The 25,747-nt window shown below is 45.5% G+C and overlaps 1 protein-coding gene across 4 annotated transcripts in view; it reads left to right on the plus strand.

The window, feature by feature from the left end:
• fam13a (family with sequence similarity 13 member A) overlaps positions 1–25,747 on the plus strand; it is a 228,579-nt gene that overhangs the window by 36,195 nt on the left and 166,637 nt on the right. For all 4 annotated transcript variants that reach the window (XM_041216175.1, XM_041216348.1, XM_041216260.1 and 1 more), the window contains exons 3-4: positions 3,341–3,550; positions 24,227–24,398. In XM_041216175.1, coding sequence (XP_041072109.1) covers positions 3,341–3,550; positions 24,227–24,398 — 382 coding nt within the window. The remainder of the gene's footprint in view (positions 1–3,340; positions 3,551–24,226; positions 24,399–25,747) is intronic.

Genomic DNA, 25,747 nt, shown 5'->3' on the forward strand with positions numbered 1-25,747 from the left:
TGTGCCTATGTTAAAGGCGAACGTCTCAGTGGATTTGCAAGGCTATGTTAAAAATGCTTCCCAGTGCAGCCTTCAAAGGCCTCAGTCTGGCTCTCATCGAATGGCAGAGAGCTGGCCAAAATCCTTCTGGGCCACAAGATGGCCCTAACACCTATCCAGGGAAAGTTAAATTGGGATCTCGGCAATCGACACTTGCGAGGACAGACAAATATTCCAGCTCTGCTTCACACAGAGTCTCGAGCCTCAAACACAACGTGCTGCTTCAGCAGCCTGCCACCAGCGGTGTTACTACAGCGCCACCACTGGCAGGTGGTCAAATGTGACGAGTTTACAGGGGAATTTTCCATTCTGAATGTTGACATAGGAATTTATAATAGGAAATATAAACATTAAAGGCATGGTGTGGGGTTTTTAAAATGGGGACTGAATTATATCTGTGTTCAACCTGGTGCAATCACCCCTTTCCTTTAAACCAGCCACACCTGGAGAGTTCATCTGTAGACCGAGTAGCAAGTAAGAATTATTTTGCTATTCAGTTTTGTAGCTCTATACATTATCTTCAAGAAATTGGTTTTCATTGTTATTTTTATAATGCTGTTTACCAGTTTGTTTTAAAAATAGGTTAGTGTAAGCCAATAAAATAGTGATTGAGGGGCTGCATTTAAACACAGTGACTAGTTCATTCAAACTAGTTGACATGAGGGATTTGCAGGCCCCTGGGTGTGTGCCATGTTTATCAGTTGTCTATTCTCCTTGAACAGATTATCAGGTGTTGTATGTTTAAGCTTTCTTGTTGATAACTGCTTGGGCCATAGGGTACCAGAAAGAATTCACCCAGCCTGAGGTAAGTTAAATTCAGTGTACACTCCCTTTGCTTCAGTTGTTCAATCGGAGAAGAGACAACAAGCTAAATAACACTTTCACTTGAGGAATGTTTTGAACTGGACTAGCAGATCTCTCATGTCGTCAGTCCCAGCACCAGCTCTCCAACAGCCCTGTGATAGCAGACTGCTTGCCCGACATCCAGTCTTGGTTGTGCCTCACTTTTCTCCGGTTCAACCCTGGGAAGGCCAAAGTCATCACCTTAGGCCCCCAAACCATGAACTCTGTTTCTTTGCCACCGATTTCATCGCCCATCCTGGCCACTGTCTCGGGGCTGCACCAGGTTGTTTCCAACCTTGGCGCATTATTTGACTCAGATCAAGCTTCTGACCCCATATCCTCCCCATCACAAAAGGTGTTACTTTTGCCTTGGTATAATCCTGTCTCAGCCCATCTGCTGCTGAAACACTCGCCTGAGGTGGGAACAGTGAGAGGCAGGACCTAGAAACAGTGAGTCATGGCAAGCTTTGCTGGAAATCATTTACTAAAAAATAAAAATCCAAGGGCTTTAGGCACAGCTCTGCGCTGAGAATTAATAGGACAGGAAGTCCCAATGGATTCAAGCCTTAGACTGGCATCAAGACACAGATACCCGGTGGAAAATAATACTAGGCCTATTTTAGGGACATGCTCAAAATGATGAGGGCTTTGAGTTCAAAGTTACAAGGGGTCTTGGGGAGAAACTGTTTCCACTGGCAGGCGGGTAAGTAACCAGGGGACACAGATTTAAGATAATTAGCCAAAAAAAAACAGAAGGGAGATAAGGAGAATTGTTTCCACACAGCGAGTTGTTGTGATCTGGAATGTGCAGCCTGAAAGGGGTGGGGGGGTGGGGGTTGGAAGCAGATTCAATGGTAACTTTCAAGAGAGAAAAAAATGTGTGGGCAAGAGGCGTGGGACTGATTAGATAAATCTTTCAGAGAGAGGGAACAGACACGATGGGCCGAAAGGCTTCCTGTGCTGTCTGGGTAAGCATTGTTTTATAAAGTTGTTTGATTTCTTTTATTTGCCATGGTTACAGTGTTGGGTTTCCCAGCTTGTGGAAATCAAAGCTGCCAGGGGAACAGGTTTTGAAGAAATTGTAGAATGATTTAATTGAGCAGTCTATTTTTTTCTTATATCACGTTTTGCTAGCTTCTCATGTTTAGTTATGCTTTGTGACAGGTTCCCCTTTTCCAGCCACTTTCTTTATTTATGGTTTGAACCTTCCCTTCCTCATCAGGTGTGAGAGTGCTGCCATTTTTAATAATTATTTAATTTGACTTAATCATTTTTTAATTCATCATATGGGATGTGGGCATCGCTGGCTGGGCCACTATTTATTGCCCATCCCTAATTGCCCTTGAGAAGGTGGTGGTGAGCTGCCTTCTTGAGCTGCTGCAGTCCACATGGTGTGGGTACACCCATTGTGCTGTTAGGGAGGGAGTTCCAGGGTTTTGACCCAGTGACAATGCAGGGGCAAACCTGACTTAATTCCAAACTGGGATGGTATGTGGCTTGGAAGGAAACTTGCAGGTGGCGGCATTCCTATCGCATCTGCCTTTGTCCTTTTGAGTGGTAGAGGTCATGGGTTTGGAAGATGCAGGAGGTTTGGAGAGTTGCTGCAGTGCACCTTGTAGCTGGTACACAATGCTGCCACTGAGCGTTGGTGTTAAATGGCATGAACATCTAAGTTGGTGGATGGGGTGCTGATCAAGCGGGGTTTTTTTTCCTGGTTGATGTCAGGTTCCTTGAGTGTTGTGGGAGCTGCACTCATCCAGGCAAATGGAGAGTATTCCATCACACTCCTGACTTGTACCTTGTAGATGGTGGACAGACTCTGGGGAGTCAGGAAGTGAGTTATTTGTTGCAGAATCAATTGAGAGGTGCCTGTATCAAAGCATGCTGCTTGAAGTCTGCTAGATACGGTGCCAAAAGAGAGAGATGGTGAAATCTGAGGGAAAATGCATGCCAGACACAAGGCATTTATACCAGCAGATCGACTGTGGTGTGCCTCATAGTGAGTCAGAGAAAGAACTTGCATTTATAAAACATCATTCATGGCATTCCAAAGTGTTTTCTGTCATGTTCAATTGTTCTGTGCTTGATTATTTGAGTCTGTTTTGCTGCTCAATGTGCTTGATTGGTTCAGACTGGGTGTGGCCTCTGTGAAAAGTAAAAAAATATCGTAGAAGGAATTGGATGCCAGTGTTGAAGCATGGAGCAGACATTTTAAAGCACTGCGAATAAAATCTGTTAAGTACATAGAAACTAGTGTCATCTCTGCATAGATCCGAGGTATAAAAGATACAACTGCTTTAAAGCCAATGAAGTGCTTCAGTTGTAGTCACCGTAATAACATAAGAAACACCGTTCACTTTACAGAGGATGAATAGTAATTGTGCACGATTAATGGGTGTGACTGAAAGGACATATCGTCTGTTACAGCTCAGAATCTGTGGTGACTTTTCTCTCACAGGCCTGGAGCAAGAGGGGCTTTTCCGAGTGAATGGAAGCGTGAGGGTGGTGGAACGACTCAAGCAGGTGTACGATGCCGGGGCCAAACCGAACCTCGTCCGGGAGGCTGATGTCTGCTCGGTCGCCAGTCTCCTCAAGCTGTTCCTGCGGGAGCTCCCGGACTCACTGATTGTCTCCAGGCTGCACTCACAGTTCATGCAGCTGTATCAGGGTATGTGGTCATTGCTGGTGTTGTGACGGGGAGGGAGGGAGGGAGGGAGGGAGAGGGAGGAAACAGGCAATGCAGGTCTTGGTAGCGATGGTGGACGTGCAGTCGGTGGGTTGTATAATCTAGGGAGGCCCCCGGTCCTGGATCCTGCCTGAGATCGATCCCGATTCACCCCTGGGGATGTACTCCAGCTGGGCAAAATCAAGTCTTGGCCCTGTGATGGTTGTAATGGCTGGAAGATTGTGGTGGGTGGGGGTTCGGGGTGGATGCGAATCTGGTCTGAAACACCCAAGCGCCAACCCCTCCATCTCCCGCTCTCACAAAGATCATTTTTCTAATTGTAGACAACCCATGGCGTGTGAAGTAGAGGTGCCATGTTAACCCAGCTGGCCCCTTTAAGACAGCTGCTCTCTGTGGTAGCAAGAAAGTGAGCCACAGAGAAACCGACGGGTGGAGATGAAGAGCATAAGTGACCTTGATATTGGTCTGGGGGGGCGGTGCAGGGACACATAAAAAATCTATTGCGGAACCAATCAAATTGGAATGGTCTCATAAACTCTTCCAAACTACACTGCTCCATGGTGCCATCTAGTGGCCACAGCCCATGCAACTGCTGAGTAAGCCATTCAGCCCCTCGAGCCTGTGCTGTCATTCAGTTGGAACATGATGTCATCTCCACCTACGGGCCTTGCCTAACAAAATTCTGTCTATCTCAGGTTTGAAATTTTCAGTTGACTCACGCCCTCAACAGCTTCTTGGGGAAGAGAGTTCTACATTTCCGCTGTCTCTTTGGGTGGAGAATTGCTTCCCTCAACAATGTAGCTCAACTTTTCAGGTTCTGCCCTGGGCTCCCTCACCAGAGTAAATGGTTTCTCTCCAGCTACCCTGTCAACTCCATTAATTAATTTAAATGCTCCAGGGAGGCCACCCTTTACTCTTCCACACTCACCAGGATACAAGCCGAGTCTGTGTAATCTGTCCTCATTGTTTAACCCTTTCAGTCGCTGTAAACATACTCCAGAGTAGTCAGTGAGTAGCCAGAATCTACATCCACACATAGCTCTGAAAGTTTCATTGAGCTGAATTTTTGTGGAGGTGGCAGTGGTTCTGCTGCTGGAGTGGGGAGCAAGAGGCCATCCTGCTGCGGCTGGAGGGAGGACTCAGGGAGCCATATTGCCAGCAGGGGCCAATTAAGTGATCATCACCAAGATCAACAACCAATGATGGACAACGACCCGCTCCCCCACCCCCCCCACTCCCCCCTCCACCCCACACCAAGGGCTTCCAGCCCAATCAGAGGGCCAGCAGGCAGCAGGGCAGGCTCAACAGCGCCCCCGCTAGCTGTGGCCATCGCTGAGGCTGCACTGCAGAATGAGGTCGATGGGATTGGTGGATGCCAGGGCCAAGCGGTCAGGCCCTGGCGATCGGGGTGGGGGCTTCGTGAAGCATCAGCAACGCCGTTGGCGTGAGTGCTGCCGTTACCACCAGAGGACTCCCCAATGGGCAATAGAGTGCCCATAAAGGAGGGCACCCTCACCCATCTCGAGCCCGCTGGGAGGCTGTCTCCCCAAGGATCAGTTGACCCTATCAATGGGCAAAATGTCCAAAATGGACAGGGGAAGTGACCTTCAATTGGCCATTTATGTGTTTCAATTTGACTCCTAGGGGGGGCCACCTGAGTCACCAACCTTGCCACCGCAGGCCGTACGGCAGGCTGACTAGAAAATGTGGGGTTCCCCTCCCCACACCTTCCCCCGCCATTTTGCCAGCCCCCTACCACCCCCCACCCCCCCAACCCCCACCACTCCTCTGGAAAATTCAGCTCCCTGTCTCAGACACTGTCACACTAATAGAGAAAATCTAGGTTAAAATATTTCGAGGCAAGTGAACAGGATTAACACTGAAAACCTCATTGGCACCTTTGACAAGCTGACAGGACACGTCCATTTTTAATAAGGGGTAGAGGCGGTGGATTATCTGCAGTGTAACAGCATCTATGATCCATTAACTTTCTTTACAGGATCTAGCAGTAAAGCTTGGAGATTGCTGTTAATAGCTCGGGCTATTCAAACAATGAAAAAAGGATAGTTGGCTCTATTGATTAAGTTAGTATTTTTTAATGAATTTAGAGTTATAGAGAACTCCAACTGCACACTGGTTTCAGAAACATCAACTGGGTTTGACACCAGTGCCGCTGTTACAGTTGGAATTCCAAATGATTCCAAGATAGACCCCATCGGGAATACTGCATTCAGTCCTGGGCACTGCAAACCAGGAAGGATACACTGGGCTTTGGACAGGGTGCTGTGCAGATTCACCAGAATGTTACCAGGAATTAAGGGGTTTAATTATGATGGCAGGCTGCACAAACTTGGCTTGGATTCCCTGGAGCTTAGATGGTTGAGGGGGTGTATAAAATATCTCGATAAAGTAGACACGGAGAGACGATTTCCACAAGCCGGCACCATTTAAAATTACAGCCATTGCAGAAGTGAAATCAGGAAGCATGCTTTCACATTAAGGGTGTTGGAAATCTGAAACTGCCTTCCCCAAAAGACAACGGAAATATCCAAGACTGGCAGGTCACAGCCACACAAAAATCACCAAACGCCAAATGAACCAATTAAGTCCTTCTGCAGGAAGCTACATGCAATGCCCCACATTGTACAATTCTTGAAAAGCTGGAAGTATTTAAGCAACACCCTAGGAAGAAATGTTGATAGCAGTGGTTTCAAATCAGTCCAAATGTTATGTCAACATACCCAGGGGTGGGAAAACTGGATTTCTCCTCAACGAAACTACATTGTACACCAGACTGATTCCTGGGATTGTCCTGTGAGGGGTGATTGAGGAGACTGGTCCTATATTCTCTAGAATTTGGAAGAATGACAGGTGATCTCATTGAAACATACAAAATTCTTATGGGGCTCAACAGGGTAGATGTAGGAAGGACAGTTCCCCCTGGTTGGGGTCTGGGGATGAAGGTGGTTAGAACCAGGGACACAGTCTTAGAATAAGGGGTAGGCCATGTAGGACTGGGATGAGAAGGAATTTCTCCACTCAGAGGGTGGTAAATATTTGGAATTCTCTACCCAGAGGGCGGTGGAGGCTCAGTTAGGGAGTATGTACAAGTCAGAGCTTGATAGATTTCTGGTTATTAAAGACATCAGGGATATGGGGATAGTGTGGTACAGAGGATTGACCATGATCGATTTGAATGGCAGAACAGACTCAAGGGGCCAAATGGCCTACTCCTGAAAAAAACTAAAAGGAATGAAACCAGACAGACCACCCAGTATTGACCTAAACACCCAAAAATGACAACGGCAAACTCAGCCCTGACAACCCAGCAAAGTCCTCCTTACTAACATCTGGGAGCTTCTGCCAAAATTAGGAGAGCTGTCTCACAGACTGAGCAAGCGACAGCCTGACATACCCACGGAATCATACCTTGCAGATAATGTCCCAGGCACCACCATCACCATCCCTGGGTATGTCTTGTTCCACCAGCAGGACAGACCCAGCAGAGGTGGCACACAGTGGTATACAGTCGGGAGGGAGTTGCCCTGGGAATCCTCAACATCGACTCCAGCCCCCATGAAGTCTCATGGCATCGGGTCAAACATGGACAAGGAAACCTCCTGCTGATTACCATGTACCGTACCTCCCCTCGCCAGCCCTCGGCTGATGAATCGGTACTCGGCCATGGTGAGCATCTGGAAAAAGCACTGAGGGTGGCAAGGGCACAGAATGTACTCTGGGCTGGGAACTTCAATGTCCATCACCAAGAGTAACTCGGTAGCACCACTACTCACTGAGTTGGCTGAGTCCTAAGTGACATAACTGCTAGACTGGGTCTGTAGCAGGTGGTGAGGGAACCAACAAGAGGGAAAAACATACTTGACCTCATCCTCACCAACCTGCCTGCCGCAGATGCATCTGTCCATGGTAGGAGTGACCACCGCACAGTTATTGTGGATACAAGATTACATCTTCACATTTAGGATACCCTCCATTGTGTCGTGTGGCACTACCACCATGCTAAGTGGGATGGATTTCAAACAGATCTAGCAGCTCAAAACTGGACAACCATGAGGCGCTGTGGGCCATCAGCAGCAGCAGAATTGTACTCAACTACAATCTGTAACCTCATGGCCTGACTCATCCCCCACTCTACCATTACCATCAGGCTGGGGGATCAACCCAGGTTCAATGAAGAGTGCAGGAGGGCATGCCAGGAGCAGCACCAAGCACACCTAAAAATGAGGTGTCAACCTGGTGAAGCTACAACACAGGACTACTTGCATAGCAAACAGAATAAGCAGCAAGCGATAGACAGAGCTAAGCAATTGCATAACCAATAGATCAGATCGAAGCTCTGAAGTCCTGCCACATCTGGTCGTGAATGGTGGTGGACGATTAAACAACTCGCTGGAGGAGGGGGCTCTGCAAATATCCCCATCCTCAATGATAGGGGAGCCCAGCACATCAGTGCAAAAGATAAAGATGAAACATTTTGTAATGACTGTAAGTTAAACCATTTCTTACTGTTATGGAGATCACATGACTGTACAGACGAATCAGCCTTAAGCATTGGAAATCTTAAGAGGCGGAGCTTTTTAGCCTTGATCTGGGAACAAGCGTGTAGTGTCCTCTGAAGTCTGTTAATGAAGTTCACTGTTTCTTACAAGAAACCCATCCTCACTCTCCAACTGGCTGTGTGGATAAATAGCACCGATGCAGCAACTCGCCTCGTGACTGTGAGTATGTGGATTTTTTAAGGAAATAAAAGAACAGAAGTATACCCACCAGCAACACCTCACCCTGGCAGAATTGACCCGTATGACTCACCCGTTGAGGACTGGATTCAATACATTGAGCAATTAGGTTTCTACCTTGCAGCTAACTAAATAATGGTGGACGAGAAACAGAAGGCAATTCTCCGAAGTGTCTGCGGGAGCAAAATGCATAAACTAATCCGTAGCTCGACAGCTCCGAACACACCAAATTCCAGATCCTTCACCGAGATAGCGGACCTCATGAAGGGACATTTTCAGCTTAAACCCTCAGTGATCGTACAAAGATTCAAGTTTAACTCTCGAGTAAGGGCCCCTGGTGAGTCAATCGCAATATCCACTGTGAAGTTAAAACGGTTACTGGAGCACTGTGACTTCGGTGATACTTTAAACAACATGTTGAGAGATTGTTTAGCTTGTGACGTAAACGACGATCCCATTCAGTGCCGTTTGCTTGCAGGAGTTGAGATAGACCTGAAGCCCACCATGGAGATAGTGCGAGCAATGGAGGGCGCTGAGAGGGACTCACAGGCTCTGCAAAGTGTGCGACATGATGCGGTTTTGCAGCTAGGGCAGGAACCAAGATCAAGGAGGCTACCAGAAAGTGGGACACAGTCCCTAATGCTAGAAAAACAAAAAGAAATGCTGGAAGCAGCTCACCAGTAACCCAGAAGCTGAAGTGTTACCGTTGTGGGGGGAAATCATGCACTCGAAGTCTGCAGATTTAAAGAGGCAGGATGCCATTACTGCCACAAAAAGGGGGCATGTTGTTAAACAGTGCAGGACTAGATAAGGCAGCCATTCAGACATCAGGTCAAGTCAAATGAAGTGCGCAATATGGAAGAGTCAGAAACTACTGAGGCTGACGTTTACTCCCTACACAATCTGAAAACCAGGAAAACTGAACCAATCGCTGTTACCCTTCAAGTAAATAGGAAACCTCTGCTCATGGAGGTGGACACAGAAGTATCAACCACAGTGGTGAGAGGACACATCTTTAAACACCTCACAGAAGGTACCCAGCCATTGAATTTGGAGAAAACCGCTGCTCAGTTAAAAACATAGAAAGGAGAAGCAATAAAGGTGAAAGGCGTCACCTCTGTACTTGTATCATACAGGCAACAGGCAGCTCAGCTGCCAATAATTGTTGTAACCGGTGAAGGACCTAGCCTTCTGGGCCGTGATTGGTTCAAGGAAATCAAACTAAATTCGTCGGAAATTTTTCAGGTGAGGACTGGAGGGATTCCAGAGGTATCTGAAAAGGTATGATGGTGTATTCTGAGATGAGCTGGGGAAAATCAAAATCTGCAAGCTAAAATATACGCGGACCCTGAAGCAACATCCCGGTTTTTTTAGACGAGACCTTTGCCTTACACTCTGAGAGAAAAGGTTGATGCGGAATTATGTTGTTTGGACAAATTAGGAATAATACAGCCAGTTCAATTTTCAGAATGGGCAGCACCCATAGTCCCTGTGCTAAAACCAGACCAAACCATACGCATCTGCGGGGATAATAAATTAACGGTAAACAAGGCTGTGAAATTAGACAAATACCCAATCCCAATGATTGAAGATCTGTATGCTAAACTCGCAGGGGGAAGGTCCTACCCTAAACTGGGCATGAGCTACGCGTATCAGCAGCTCAAGCTGGAAAACACCTCAAGAAGGTATGTCACCATAAACACACACAAGAGTCCAAACCAATATACACGCCTACCCTTCACTGGGTCCTCTGTCTGTGTAATTTTTCAGAGAACCATGAAAAGCTTACTACAAGGACTCCCCTGAGTTACAGTGTACCTGGACGATGTCCTAATCACAGGATCCACAGAAGCAAAGCATGTGGCAAACCTGGAAGAGGTTCTGAAGAGATTTTTAGAGGCTGGCATTCATTTAAAAAAAGAAAAGTGCACCTTCCAAGCAAAGGAAGTTACATAACTGAGTAATCCAGTGGATGCCCAAGGGATGCATCCATTAGAGGAGAAAGTCAGGGCAATCAAGGAAGCTCCTTCTCCTACTAACATCACAGAGCTCAAGTCTTTTTGGATATTTCGGTCAATTTTTGCCTAATCTATCTACAGTGTTAGCCCCGCTACGTTTATTTATTGAAGAAGAACCACATATGGCCCTGGAAGAACCACACCCTGGAAGGCACAGCAAGAGGAAGCCTTCACTAGAGTTTAGAAGCTTTTACTCATCATGTCTGCCAGTGCACTATGACCCGTCTAAGGAATTAATACTCACTTGTTATGCATCTCCCTAGAGTGTGGAAGCAGTATTGTCACACAAGATGGAGGATGGATCTGAAAGACCGATCAGATATGTACACAGAACCCTTTCTGCAGCTGAGAAAGGCTACTCGCAAATTGAAAAAGAATGTTTATCTATCGTATTTGGAGTAAAGAAGTTCCATTAATATTTACACGGTCAACACTTTATCATCATGTCAGATCACAAACCACTGTTAGGGTTATTTAGTGAAGATAAGGCAATCCCAACAGTAGCTTCTGATAGAATTCAAAGCTGGGCTTTAATATTGTTGGCGTACAAGTACACTTTTATGCACCGGCCGGGTGTGCATATAGCAAATGCACTTGCCCTCAGCCATCTCCCTTTGCCTGACAGTATGACACATGTTCCAGTTCCTCAAGAGGTAGTACTTGCATTAAATTTCCTGGACTCCTCACCAGTCTGCATGAGACAGATAAAGAATTGGACAAATCAGGATCCGATTTTAGCAAGAGTCTGCGAACAAGTATTACAAGGATGGTCAAATGCGCAAGCCCCTGAAGAATTAAAACCATTCCTTGTACGTAGACCTGAACTGAGTTGTCAAGATGGTATCTTACAGGGAGCAAGAGTGGTTATCCCTGTGCAAGGAAGAGACCCATTATTGGAAGAGCTTCATAGTGCGCATCTGGTATTTTGAAAATGAAGATGCTCGCACAAAGTTATATCTGGGGGCCAGGTATAGACAGTGATATAGAAAAAAATGGTGAAATACTGTCTCCAGTGCCAGCAACAGCAGAAGTTGCCCATTTCAGCTCCACTGCATCTGTGGGAGTGGCCTGGTCGACTCTGGGTTAGATTACATATAGACTGTGTAGGTCCATTTCAGGGTATTATGCTTTTTGTGATTATCGATGCACATTCCAAATGGATGGACGTGTTTGAAATGAGATCACCCACTTCCTCTGCAACCATTGAAAAACAGTGCCAGAGTTTCAGTGTTCATGGTTCACCTGAAGTTAGTGTGTCAGACAATGGCACTGCTTTCACTAGGGCTGAATTCCAAAGATTTGTGAACCTAACTGGGATTAAACACATCAGAGCAGCACCGTGTCATCCCTTGTCTAATGGGTTAGCAGAAAGAGCAGGACAAACCTTTACAACAGGCATGAAGAAACTATCAGAGGGAATGTTAGAAATACAAATTTCAAGATTCCTGTTCAGCTATCACACAACTCCTCATGCGACCACTGGTTTAACACCTTCAGAATTGGTAATGAAGCACCGACTTCATACGAGATTGAATCTGGTCTTCCCTAATTTAGAGGGGAAGGCGGAGAGAAACCAGAGTAGCCAGAAAGTGAATCATGACATCCACGGTAAAGGTCGAGAGTTTACTGTGGGAGAGAGAGTTTTTGTACGAAATTTTGCAATTGGACCGAGATGGGTTCCTGGTACAATCGTCTCTGAAACAGGAACTTTATCTGATCAAGTGGAAATGGAAAACAGGATTATTAGGAAACACGTAGATCACCTCAAGTCGAGAAACTCTCCTATAACCAGTTAATCCACCTGAAATCAAAGTCGAAACTTCGACCCTTGAGGTGCCAGATTGACAAAGAATAGACACACCTGATGTCTCTGTCGAAGTAAATAATTCTGAACTGCCGTTGCCTAGGGATGTCCCTGAGGCTACAGTTCCTGGTAACGTCGATCCAGTGGAAGAACCTCCAGTTGTAGAGTTGCGTCTCTCTACCCAAACCCAAAAACCTCCTCAAAGACTAAATTTATAATGGCTTGAATTGTATATAATTGTATAAAATATGGGTTAAGATGTTTTGTAAATAAGTGAGTAAAACAAAAGGGAAGCAGGAGGAATATAATGATTATAAGTTAAACTATTTCTTACTGTTATGGAGATCATGTGGCTGTATAGACCAATCAGCCCGAAGTGCAGGGAATCTTCGAGGGGGGGGGGGCAGCTTTTTAGCCTTGGTCTGGGAAAAAGCGTGCATCCTCCTCTGAAGTCTGCTAGTAACGTTCACTGTTTCTTACAAGAAACCCGTCCTGCACACTCCAAGTTTATTATACATTTGCAACAATCTTCAGCCAGGCGTGCCGAGTGGATGATCCATGATGCCCTCATCTGGAGGTCCCCAGCAAAACAGATGCCAGTCTTCAGCCAATTCGACTTACTCCACGGGATATTAAGAAATGGCTGAAGGCACTAGATACTGAAAAGGCTGTGGGCTCTGGCAATATTTCAGCAATAATACTGAAGACTTCTGCTCCAGAACTTGCCACACTCCTAGCTAAACTGTTCCAGTACAGCTACAACTCTGGCATCTACCCGGCTATGTGGAAAATTACCCAGATATGTCCTGTACACAAAAAGCAGGACAAATCCAACCCGGCCAATTACTTACCCATCAGTCTACTCTCGATCATCAGTAAAGTGATGGAAGGAGTCATCAATAGTGCTTTCATGCGTCCATTGCTAAGCAATAACTTGCTCACTGACGCTCGTTTGGGTTCCACCAGGGCCACTCAGCTCTTGACCTCATTCCAGCCTTGGTTCAAATATGGACAAAAGAGCTGAACTCCAGAGGTTAGGTGAGAATGACTGCCGTGTACATCAACACAGCATTAAGAAGCCCGAGCAAAATTGGAGTCAATAGGAATCAAGGGGAAAAAATCTCCACTGGCTGGAGTCATACCTAGCACAAAGGAAAATGGTTGTGGTAGTGGGAGGTCAGTCATCTCAGCTCCAGGACATTATTGCAGGTATTCCTCAGGATAGTGTCCTAGGCCCAACCATCTTCAGCTGCTTTACCAATGACCTTTCTTCCATCATAAGGTCAGAAATGGGGATGTTCACTGATGATTGCACAATGTTCAGCACAATTCATGACTCCTCAGATACTGAAGCAGTCCATGTCCAAATGCAGCAAGACCTGGACAATATCCAGGCTTGGGCTTACAAGTGGCAAATCACATTCATGCCACACAAGTGTCAGGCAATAACCATCTCCAACAAGAGAGAATCTAACCATCGCCCCTTGACATTCAATGGCATTACCATCACTGAATCCCCCACCATCAACATCCTGGGGATTACCATTGACCAGAAACTGAACTGAACTAGCCATATAAATACTGTGGCTACAAGAGCAGGTCAGAGACTAAGAATCCTGCAGCGAGTAATTCACCTCCTGAATCTCCAAAGTCTGTCCACCATCTACAAGGCACAAGTCAGGAGTGTGATGGAATACTCTCCACTTGCCTGGATGAATGCAGTTCCAACAACACTCAAGAAGCTCGACACCATGTAGGACAAAGCAGCCCGCTTGATTGGTCCCCCATCCACAAACATTCACTCCCTCCACCACCGATGCACATCAGCAGCAATATGCACCATCTACAAGATGCACCACAGGAACTCACCAGCCTTCTTTGACAGCACCTTCCAAATCTATGACTGCTACCATCTGGAAGGACAAGTGCAGCAGATTCATGGGAACGCCACCACCTCCAAGTTGCCCTCGAAGACACTCACCATGCTGAAATTGGAAGTATATCTCCTTCACTGTCACTGAGTCAAAATCCTGGAGTTCCCTCCCTAACAGCACTGTGGGTGTACCTACAATACAGGGACTGCAGCGGTTCAAGAAGGCAGCTCACCACCACCTTCTCAAAGGCAACTAGGGATGGGCAATAAATGTTGGCATAGCCAGCGACACCCACATCCCATGAATGAATAAAACAAAAACTCCTGCTCCTATTTCCTACGTTCCTGTTCTTCTAACAATTGAGGATCTCCTCCCCATACTTGGGCAATAGTCCCAAGCAATTGGGACCTAAGAGGGAGAAGTTCTCAGGAGGTGGGGTTCTCCTGGAATTCATCTTGACCTTCCTTTCCTGAGGTTCACCTAGTACTCACATGCCGTCTTCCCTCAGTTCTTTATAAACAACAGGGCACAATTTATCACATCTGTCTTTGCATTCAGCCCATTCATTTAGTAACGTGGCTAATCAATATTGGCAAATTGAGCATTCCCTCAACTATTTCTGTTCCTTCTGCTGGCCAAGTGTTTGAATACAATGGTTCCCTTTCCAGAAGCTCATTAACTAAATGACAAATGCTCCCCCTAACAACAGCACTGGGCAGGACAATTGCAGCACCCTCTACAGGCACAACATCATGTTCTGCAATTGGCCATTTGTGTATCAGCTTATTGCTACCTCTCTTTTATATCTATTTTCTAACCTATTCTCAGCCTTAAAATTAACTGAGGCCGGTGTGGTCCTGCCGTTGCTAAGGGCCACAAGCCAGGCCGTGACCCTTGCCTGAGAATTTCCTTTGGCCCATGTTTTGGAACCAAGCCTCAGTCTGACTCAAACAGGAGGGTTCTACAGGGACAGGTGCCCCAGTAAATCCTCACCACCACCCCCCCCCCCCAGCCCAGCTGCCCCAAGCCCAGCCAGTCCTGGACATCCATACCACAGCTAACAGCCTCCCAGAGAAGCTGAGTGCCTCTACTGGGGAGGATGACCAAAATTTATGTTCAAAATTGCATGGTGTTCCCCTGAATTCCTGCCAGGCCTAAGCCATCAAGAGGTCAGCTGGTTCCTTCCTTTAAGATTTTTTCTAAGTTACTTTATCTTTGGAGGTTTCCCACCTGGACTGCCCCATTTTGGGGTCCACTTGATCCCCTTAGGTGATTGGGCGCAAAGGCCTTCACAATCAGGCCTATGGTCAAAGATCCCACTGAGGCCTAGAAAGTAGGAACTCCCAGTATTGGGAGCCCCCATATTGAATGACACAGGGATATGTGTGGGGTGGACAGATGTTCCATTACAGAAAAGGCATCCATGCCTTTTGTCCCTAGGACACCCCCCAGAAAAGGCTAGGAGGAAAGACAGCTTCCTTTTGATGGCCTGGCTCTTGAGAATAATGGTTTAGCCATGAAAGCCTTATGGGTACCCTGGTGCCTGCTCAGGTAGTAGCCAGACTGGGTTTATAATGAGATTAGCCATCTTCAGGCCCCATCCAAAAATTGTACCAAAGGTCATATTGGAGTTTCTTTTCTTAGGAAGTGAGAATTCTGAAACTTCATCTATTCCAACATTCTTCTCTGTTGAAAAGAAAGTATCTTTTCAATGATGTTAATAGAAACCTTGGTGTTGGAGACAGTGAATGTTTGACATTTCATAAACTAGCAGTTGTATGTTGTGTTACTAACCAAATCTCATGCAAACTCAAATGTATGTGCTGTGCAGTGTATTTGCCCAGCCATTTATTCCTGAGCAAGTCAGGGGCAATTTGAGATAAGTCAAAGTTAATTCTGCTCATACTCAGGTCATATCCTCAGGCTATTGAGCAGAGATCTTGATGTCTTTCTGCACTGGCCTTAGGAAAACTTCCTTTGAAAATCAGAGGATCAGGGTTACAGTCTGACCCTAGACAAGTTTTTTTTAGTTCTTTCATGGGAAAGACCATCACTGGTTAGGCCAGCATTTTTATTGGCCATCCCTAATTGCCCTTGAGAAGGTGGTGGTGAGCCACCTTCTTGAACCGCTGGAGTCCATGTGCTGTAGGTACATTCACAGTTTTGTTACGGAGGGAGTTCCAGGAATTTGACCCAGTGACAATGAAAGAACGATGATATATTTCCAATTCAGGATGGTGTGCAGCTTGGAGGGGAAGTTGAAGGCGGTGGTGTTCCCATGCATCTGCTGCCCTCATCCTTCTAGGCGGTGGAGGTTGTGGGTTTGGAAGGTGCTGTCAAAGCCCACTTGGGAAAGAAATAAGGAAAATAAATACTTTTATGTAGCATTTATGTAGCAGTCTTTACAACTTCAGGACATCCCAAAGCGCTTTACAAAAAACTGAATACTTTCTAAGTGTAGTTATTCTAGGAAAAACACTTGCTAGTTCATGCACGGCCAAGCCCCACAAACAGCGTTGAGGTAACAGCTAGAATATCTGTCTTTTTTTTAAGATTTTGGTTGAGGGAGAAATGTTGGTTTGAACACCAGGAAATCTCCCCTGTCCTTCTTCGTTTATGTCATGGGATCTTCTACACCCACCTGACAGGCCAGTCAGGGCCTCAGGTTAACACCTCATCCGAAAGACTGTGCCTTCAACAGTGTAGTACTCCCTCAGTGCTGCACTGGAATTGTCAGCCTAGATTACGGGGCTCAGTTCTCACTGGTGGATTTGAACCCACAACCTTCTGACTCACACACTAGAGTGTGACCCACTGAATCAGACTGACCAACAGCAACATGCATGGCAGATTATTTGACCAAAATGTTTTGCAGCTGCGTGAATCACAAAAGAAGAATTTTAATTGCGCATTACAAAATAACTCACTGCATCAGTGAAAACGATAAAGGGTTCAGACTATCTTACGGACATAAAAATAGCACTCCCTCAGTACAGCGCTAAAGTGTCGGCAAAGATTATGCGCTGTAAGTTCTGGAGTGGGGCTTGAACCCGTGAACTTCTGATAGGGAAGCATGAGTGTGCTAGTGCTGGGCCAAGGCTGACACTCATTGCCCCAAGGGCACTGTCTCCTGGTTCACATCACCTGTGGTCAGTGGGCGGGAGAAGGAAATGGCAGCGGCCAGGCAGAAAAAGGTGGCGGTGGTGTCAGACTCCAAGCGACATCACTCAACCCTTGCACCCACACAAGACTCCTGCCTGTTGCCGCTGGGAGCCCCGACCTTCAGAATCCATGTCCTCCCGAAAGCCGGAATGGTCGTCAAAGCAGCGGGAGGTTGGTGGGATTGGTCTCTGTTTTAGGTCCAGCATCCCCAGCCTGATCTCAGGCAGGACAAAAATAGTCCCCTTTCTGAGTTAGAGCTTCACTTAAATAAAGACACAAAGTGCTGGAAATACTTGGCAGGTCATTGCCGCGTCTGCGGAGAGAAACAGGGCCAAACGCAGTCCTGTGACTTTCCATGAGGACTGGAAAAAATGAGAAAGGGGTGGGTGGGAGAATGACAAAAAGAAGGTCCGTGATGGGCTGAAGGTCAGGAGAGATTGAACGGCAGAAGAACTAGTCTTCCAGGGCCAAAGGGAATGGCGCTGGGGCAAGAAAAGAAATAAAGAAACAGAAGATGTGCCCTATAGAGCTGGTGTGCTGCTGACTGAAAGGAATAACAAAACAAAACAGGCAAAGAAAAGGAAACAAAGTGGGGAAACAAAAAGATTCTGGTCCAAAGTTGTTAGGTTGAGACGGACGGCTGTGAAAGTGCCTAATCGAAAGATGAGTTGCAGCTCCTCACATTGAGCCTCACTGGAGCGGTGCCATAGGCCGAGGACAGATGCTGCCATAACCTGCTCAGTATTATCAGCATCTTCTGCTTTTATTTCAGATTTCTGATTAGAGCTTCACTTAGCTGTACTTGTAACTTTGGGACGTGGGTTCAAGTTGAAGTCAGTACTGTAAGGGTTAATTCCCAGTTTCATTAATGTAGCATTGTTTAGCCAGGACAGGAGTGGGAAAATAAGTTAAATTATTTATGCCCGATGATTTCATTTCTTGGGACACTGTTGCTTTATCTTCTGTCATCTATCACTGTGCTAATGCCAACCAAAGCGTTGTGTAGACAGACCTAGGTTAGGTGCCAGCTATTAAATCAGTGACCTTGTACAAGACAGAGCTAAACAAACTAATCAGTGTTGCTGACAAAAAATTGACTTGAGCCAAAATTAAAATAAAATAAAAAAAAAACCTAATCTTTAAAGTCCTCAGCCGTTAGTCTCCACAGTTGTTTTTTTTTTGGGTGTCTGTATTTATATATCAGGAATACCAAAATAATGCTTCAGTTTGGCAATGTCCCATTGTTTTTGTCTGATTGGAGTCTGGTTGGGAAAAAAAGACTGCTCAGGATGGTTAACTCCCCGCTGGCGAATATCTGTGGAGGCTTCGGAGGATGGGATAAATGTCCGATAAGCTTGGACTTGGATTTAAACAATAAAGAACTTCTGGTGTGATTTAGATACCGGAATTATCTTCGTTTTATTGTCCAAAATTGTAAGTTAAACTTTATCGCTATAATTTAAAATATAATCAAGTTTCACTATCATATACAGGCTGGGCCACATCAGTTGTTTTGCCGTATTCACTCAGTTACATTCCACATCCTGTGACTTTATGGCAGGGTTTGCTTTCACTATAGTCAGAGAGCTTCCCTTAATTAACCCATTCTGCGATCCTTTCCCATCTTGTCATATCAGGCTCCCTTGCCATTGACATGTGTCAGGATATGACCTGGGTTTTCTGAGCTGCAAAGTGATTGCCCCCTGGGTACCACTGAGGTTTTCTTCGGTATCATTAATCAGGCTTTTCCCAGTGACTTCTGCTTTGGGATCACTTTCCGAGCTGTGCACATTGGCTGTGGATTTTCAGACTCAGCAATCCCACCCCCCCCGGCAGTCCTATTGTGATCCGGCTGCCGAAAGCCTTCAGTGCTGGGAAGATCTGATCCTGGTACACAAAAGGGATTGCCAGACCAGGTCAGCTCTGGCTGATATCCCTCCGAAGTTAGCTAAGAGAAGTTGACCTCATCGGCATGAATTGCTCAACAGTGTCCAACTTAAGCATTTTCCTTGAGACCCAACTGCACTCAAACATGAGCTGCCCCCCGAACTATAGCTCCAGCCGCAGAAACATACAGCACAGAAGGAGGCCCTTGCTGTGGGCATTGCTGGCAAAGCCAGCATTTATTGCCCATCCCTAATTGCACTTGAGAAGCTGGTGGTGAGCTGCCTTCTTGAACTTCTGCAGTCCATGTGGTGTAGGAATACCCAGCACTATTAGGAAGGGAGTTCCAGGTTTTGACCCAGTGGCATTGAAGGAACGGCAATATAGTTCCAAATCAGGATAGCGTGTGGCTTGGAGGGGAACTTCCAGGTGGTGGTACTTCCAAGCATCTGCTGCTATTGTCCTTCTAGGTGGTAGAGGTTGCAGGTTTAGAAAGTGCCATTGAAAGTTTGGTGAGTTGCTGCAGTGCATTTTGTAGATGGTACATACTACTGCCCACTGTGCATTGGTGGTAATGGATGGGATGCAAATGAGCCAACTGCTTTGAACTGAAGGCTGTTGAGCTTCGTGAATGTCATTGGAGCTGCACTCATCCAGGCGAGTGGAGAGTATTCCATCACACTCCTGACTTGTGTCTTATAGATGGTGGACAGACTTTGGGGAGTCAGGAAGTGAGTTACTCACCACAGAATTCCCAGTCTCTGACCTTCTTTTGTACTTATACGTCTGACACAGTTAATTTTCTTGTCAGTGGTTAACCCCTGGATATTGATTGTGGGGGTTTCAGCAAGGGTAATACAGTTGAATGTCAAGGAGACATGGCTAGATTTTCTCTTGTTGGAAATGGTCTTCATCTGGCACTTGTGTAACAAAGAATGTTACTTGCCTCTTGTCAGCCCAAGTCTGACTGTTGGCCAGGTCTTGCTGCATGCATCACATATGTTTCAGTATTTGAGGAGTCATGAATGGTGATGAACACTGTGCACTTATCAGTGAACCTCCCCACTTCTGACTTTATGATGGAGGGAAGTCATTGATGAAACAGCTGAAGAAGGTTGGACCCAGAACATTACCCTGAAAAACCTCTACTGTAATACCCTGGGACTGAAATGATTGGCCTCTGACAACCACAGGCTTCTTCCTTTGTGCTAGGTATGAAAACAACCAGTGGAGAATTTTCCCATGATTCCCACTGATTTCAATTTTGCCAGGGCTCCTTGATGCCACATTCGGTCAAACACGGCCTTGATGTCAAGGGCCGTAGCTCTCACTTCACCTCTGGAATTCAGTCCTTTTGTCCGTATTTGGACCAAGGTTGCAATGTGGTCCAGAGCCAAGCAGTCCTAGCAGAACCCAAACTAGGCCCACAGTGCCTGTGCCAGCTCTTTGGAAGAGCTAAAAAAAAACTAATCCAACTCCTGCCTTTCAGATACAAGCTTGTCTTCTGTCAGCATTTTATCTGTCTCCCAGCTGTCAGGCAGATATTGTGAAGGCTAAGTGTAATGGTGTATGTGTTTAGAGTGAGAACACCCTCCTAGTTCATTGCTGTACCTTGTCTAAACTTTGAGTTCATTCTTGCCCAGTTGAGAGAAACCACTTTGACAAACACTTAGAAGTCTTGTGAGCTCTGAAATGCGGTCACATGAATTGGGGCCATGGCACCACCTGACCTTCCCGCGTCTGGAAGGTTTTGTATCTAGGAACGATTAGCATCAATTCCACCGACAACTGTGTCTCCTCAGACAGTGGGAGAATAATAAATACATGTTCACAAGTTTAGCGGCTCTTTTGTAGCTTTGTAGGTTTAGTCTTTGCATTTGAATGTTGTCACAATATGCAGACGATGCTGTGAGGATTTGAAGCCACACTATTGTTTGAAACAAAATTAACCGGGGATGATGCGTCTTGTTCTGAATAAGGTGCCTGCTTGTCTTTAAATACGATGATATACAAACTCGGTCGGTTCCTCCCTGTTATTTTCTTGATATTTTCTTCCTGGTAACTCGCATTTGTGAATTTGAATCTAAAAATGAGTTTCTGAAGTGCTGGCACCTCTGGCACTGCAATGTTGCTCCCTGTTACCTCTTCCACCTCAAGCAGTGGGCTTACACCAAAAGAAAAGAAATCTTCTGTTTTGCAAACGTTTGTCCCTTATGCTGATAGAACAATGAAAGACTTGCACTTACAAAGAATCTATCCCAACATCAGCATCTCCCAAAGCAACTCTGCAATGTACTTTTGAAGTACCCAAGGGCTAAATTGTGCACAGCAAGGTCCCACAAACAGCAGGGTCATAATGATGTGTTAACCTGTTAGTGATGTTTTATGAGACTTAAACATTGACCAAGATACCAGGGAGAACTTCCCAGCTCTTCTTTAAAGCTGTGCCATTTTTATCCAGATGGGAGGTTCGACGGGGCCTCAGTTTAATGTCTCATGTGTAAGTCTGTAGCCCTGACAATGAAGCACTGGGACCACCTAGGTTATGTGCTCAAGTCCCTGGATTGGGGCTTTTTTAAAATTCATTCATGGGATGGGGGTGTCACTGGCAAGGCCAGCATTTGTTGCTGCCCTTGAACTGCATGGCTTGCAGAGGGGCAGTTAAGAGTCAACCACATTGCTGTGGGTCTGGAGTCACATGTAGGACCAGACAAGGTAAGGACAGCAGATTTCCTTTCCTAAAGGGACATTAGTGAGCCAGATGGATTTTTACAACAATGGTTTCATGGTCATCATTGGAAGTTTAATTGTTTTGTTGAATTCAAATTCCACCATCTACCATGGTGGGATTCAAACCCAGGTCCTCAGAGCATTATCCAGGATCTCTGGATTACCAAAACAAAAACAGAATTACCTGGAAAAACTCAGCAGGTCTGGCAGCATCGGCGGAGAAGAAAAGAGTTGACGTTTCGAGTCCTCATGACCCTTCGACAGAACTCAAGGGTCATGAGGACTCGAAACGTCAACTCTTTTCTTCTCCGCCGATGCTGCCAGACCTGCTGAGTTTTTCCAGGTAATTCTGTTTTTGTTTTGGATTTCCAGCATCCGCGATTTTTTGTTTTTATCTCTGGATTACCAGTCTGGTTGCAATACCACTACGCCACCACCTCCCCGGATAACCCACACCCTTCTGACTCAGGCATGACTGCTTTTGTTATCTGGTCATTTTCACTTTGCTGTTAGTGGGTGTTTGCTGTGCACAAATTGGCTGCAGTATTTCCTCGATTACAACAGCAGCTGGGATTTTCCAGCCCCACCTGCCACAGGAATAGGAGCGAGCTGGGTAGGTCATTTGACCACCCGGCAAAAGGTCTGTTGACCTTGGGCGGAAATTTCCAAATTTCCGGGTAATACCGCCCAGTGACTGGACTTCAGAAGTAGTGCATTGGCATTAAAATGACTTGGAACAGCCTGAGGCTGTAAAAGGTGCTTAATAAATGTAAGTTCCTTCCTTCCTTCAGAGTGGAAAGGCAGTGGAGATTTAGGAAGTATTGTGACATTAAGCTGGGAGTTCAGCCCCTTCACCTGGAGGCTGGCCTGAACAGCTGGCCAGCAGCAGATGCATAGGCTCCGCTGTGGGAACACAGTCATTTAACAGATAAGTAACATGCTGCACAGGCACTGCTGTGAGGGTCATTTGTGTAATGATGCTTAATTCACTGAGTCACCATCGCATAGGAAATTGAGAAGAAATGTGGCCCTTCCAATTTAGCAATTTAGCAGGTTCGCCAGATGTGAACTTAACCATTTGAGTACTATAATGTTCTTCACAGCTTCAAAATGGTCCTCAGGAATGTTTTCTTTTATCTTTGGTCAGAAACAGCTACACATTCAGCCAGAGACATGCTAAACATGGATTCCTTATTATTTCCTATTCTCTGCCTGACAGACTCTCTCTGCTCGTACATAAGTGTATGGTAGCCTCGAGTGAACAAAATGCACAATGCAATTTGCAATGCAATACAGTCAGAGCTATTCCTGGCATCTAGGGGAAAAGTTGGAGGGTTTCCTGTATGGAGTAGAGGGGTTGGCTGGGAATGATTGTTACCCATCATGACGCAAAAGTGGAACAACTGGGAGTAAGGCGAGAACTGGGCAGATCTACTGAGGTGCTGGAAGGTGGCGCACTCAAGGAGCATGAGTCAAACCTGGACTGTGAACAGGAAAAATATTTCCCCGTTACAGCAAAGGCCGTTCGTGACAAAGGTATCCTCCAGGTCCATTCAAAGAAAAGGCAATGTTAGATGTTTTATTTTGGAAGAAACAAGACATGAATTGACAAGCCCATCATTTAGAACCTTTCTGTCAGTGTGTGTCCTTTTGCTAGAGCATCTGGTATGGGGCAGAGGTAAGTTAGAATGAAGCCAAAAAGCATCACAAGGATAAAAACTCATGGTGTCTGGGAAAAAAGAAATGTCTTAGCTTCATTGATGCAAACCCAACAGCTCAGATCAGACCAAGAGTCCAAACCTGAGGCATCAGATTGTCTCTCCCTCTCTTCAGCGTCGCTGTGTGTCCCTGTTGAGTGTCTCCAGCATTTTCTGTTTTCTTTGTCTCTCAAATTCATTGGGCTGGGATCCTCTCAAGCGGAACAGTCTTGCTGTCTGTCACTCAGCCAGGTGACAAATCATTTTTCTTTTCTCCCCATTTTAAACGTTTGTTAAACCCACGGAAGCGGTTATCTGGCAATCGTCATGTTCTGGGATCTTGCTGCGTGTAAATCGGATTCCCTGTTTCCCTGCATTACAGTAGTGAGTGCACTTCAATAGTGCTTCATTGATGGTAAAATGCTTTGGGTGTCCTGTGATCATGAAAGATGCCAGATAGGTTTAGGTAAAGTAAGATGGGAGGGAGCATAAACACTGGCACAGACCAGGTGGGCCGAGTGGCTTGTTTCTGTGCTGTAAACGTGTGTGATATAAATGCAAATCTTTCTTTTTAATTTATAACAAGGGGCCCTGGTAAATTTACTGGAAATGGAAATGCAGGAAAACATTGCTTCAAATTTCTGGAAAGGCCAGTAAAAAAAAGTATTTCTTTTCTCTACATGTTCTGTTGCAGTCCTGCTCAAACAGAACTCTTCTTCATTTTCATTCCAGACCACAGTGGAAATCAAGAAGAGCTACAATGGCTTCTGAGGCAGCTTCCAGACGTTAACTATTCTCTGCTGAAATTTCTGTGCCATTTTCTGACCCAAGTGGCTGCGGACCACAGGACCAATCGAATGACCATTTACAACCTCGCCACAGTATTTGGCCCCAATGTATTCCAGTAAGTCTGGTGGATAGCTTTCAATGTCCAAAGATGAGTGCTTTTAATTGAATTGGTTGGAAAGTAGGGGAAAATAGACATATTGTCTAAATGCAGCTTATGGTGAATTATAAGAGTTCCATTTGTGGGACACCACATATCGAGATTTTTTGACCATCCACAGAAAGCATTTGTGAAACTTTAAATATTGCTGAAAAGGGAGACTTGTTTCCAAAGCTTTTCTTCAGGACAAATGCAAGAATGCAAAATTTCAAACAATCACAACAATTTATACTACAAGAGAAAAGGATGATTTGAGATAATCCAGCGATCTCATTAACATGGCCCATTTATGCTTGCTAGAAGTGACAAACGTTCATATGCAGGGACCCGTTCTCTGCAAACAAAAAGGAATATGTTCAAGCCCTGCACCTTTTTTGAATTATCCGGGAGCTTGGGGAGCTTGTAGTTCCCCATTGCTTTCTCTATGGCAACACCTCGGCCAATCAGAGACAAGTTGCCAACCAATCAGCACCCTTTTCTCCTGTAAACAAAAAGCTTTTCCAGGGTTGCTATGACTCTTCTGCTAAGAGAATCCCAGCAGAAATTCACCCCAGTGTATTTATGCAAGTTTTTTTTAATATATAAAGAGTCTGAAATATTATAGTTAATGTTACACTCCAGATAGGCAGACAGTGAAGGATAGAACTGGGGCCTAATCTTTACACAACTATAAGCTTTTTTTTACAGAGATACACTTTACAACCATGCACTTCCAAACCCAACAACTTTCGTTTCAGTCTGCTCCCATATAGAGGAGCACAAGTGAATCCCCAGGTATTGCCCACCACCTGAATGCAATGAAATACCCATTTAATATATATTTAGCAGTTATGATGCTAATGAGCTTGCTTTAGTGTTGTTTCCTGATAGACTGTAAATTGTAATCAATTTGTTAACTTGTCTCACCAATTGGGAAACACCTTACATTCATTGTGTTGAGAAGTCCTTGTTCTCCTGAAGAGCAAGAGATACTACACACACACACACACACATACAAAAACACTCACACACACACACACACATACATACAAAAACACTCACACACACACACACACATACATACAAAAACACTCACACACACACACAAACACACACATACAAAAACACTCGCACACACATACAAAAACACACACACACATACAAAAACACTCACACACACATACAAAAATACTCACACACACACATACAAACACACACATACAAAAACACTCGCACACACATACAAAAACACACACACACACATACAAAAACACATACACACACACACATACAAAAACACTCACACACACACATACAAACACACACAT

Source organism: Carcharodon carcharias, chromosome 1 (genome assembly GCF_017639515.1).
Source record: "Carcharodon carcharias isolate sCarCar2 chromosome 1, sCarCar2.pri, whole genome shotgun sequence".
NCBI lineage: Eukaryota > Metazoa > Chordata > Chondrichthyes > Lamniformes > Lamnidae > Carcharodon > Carcharodon carcharias.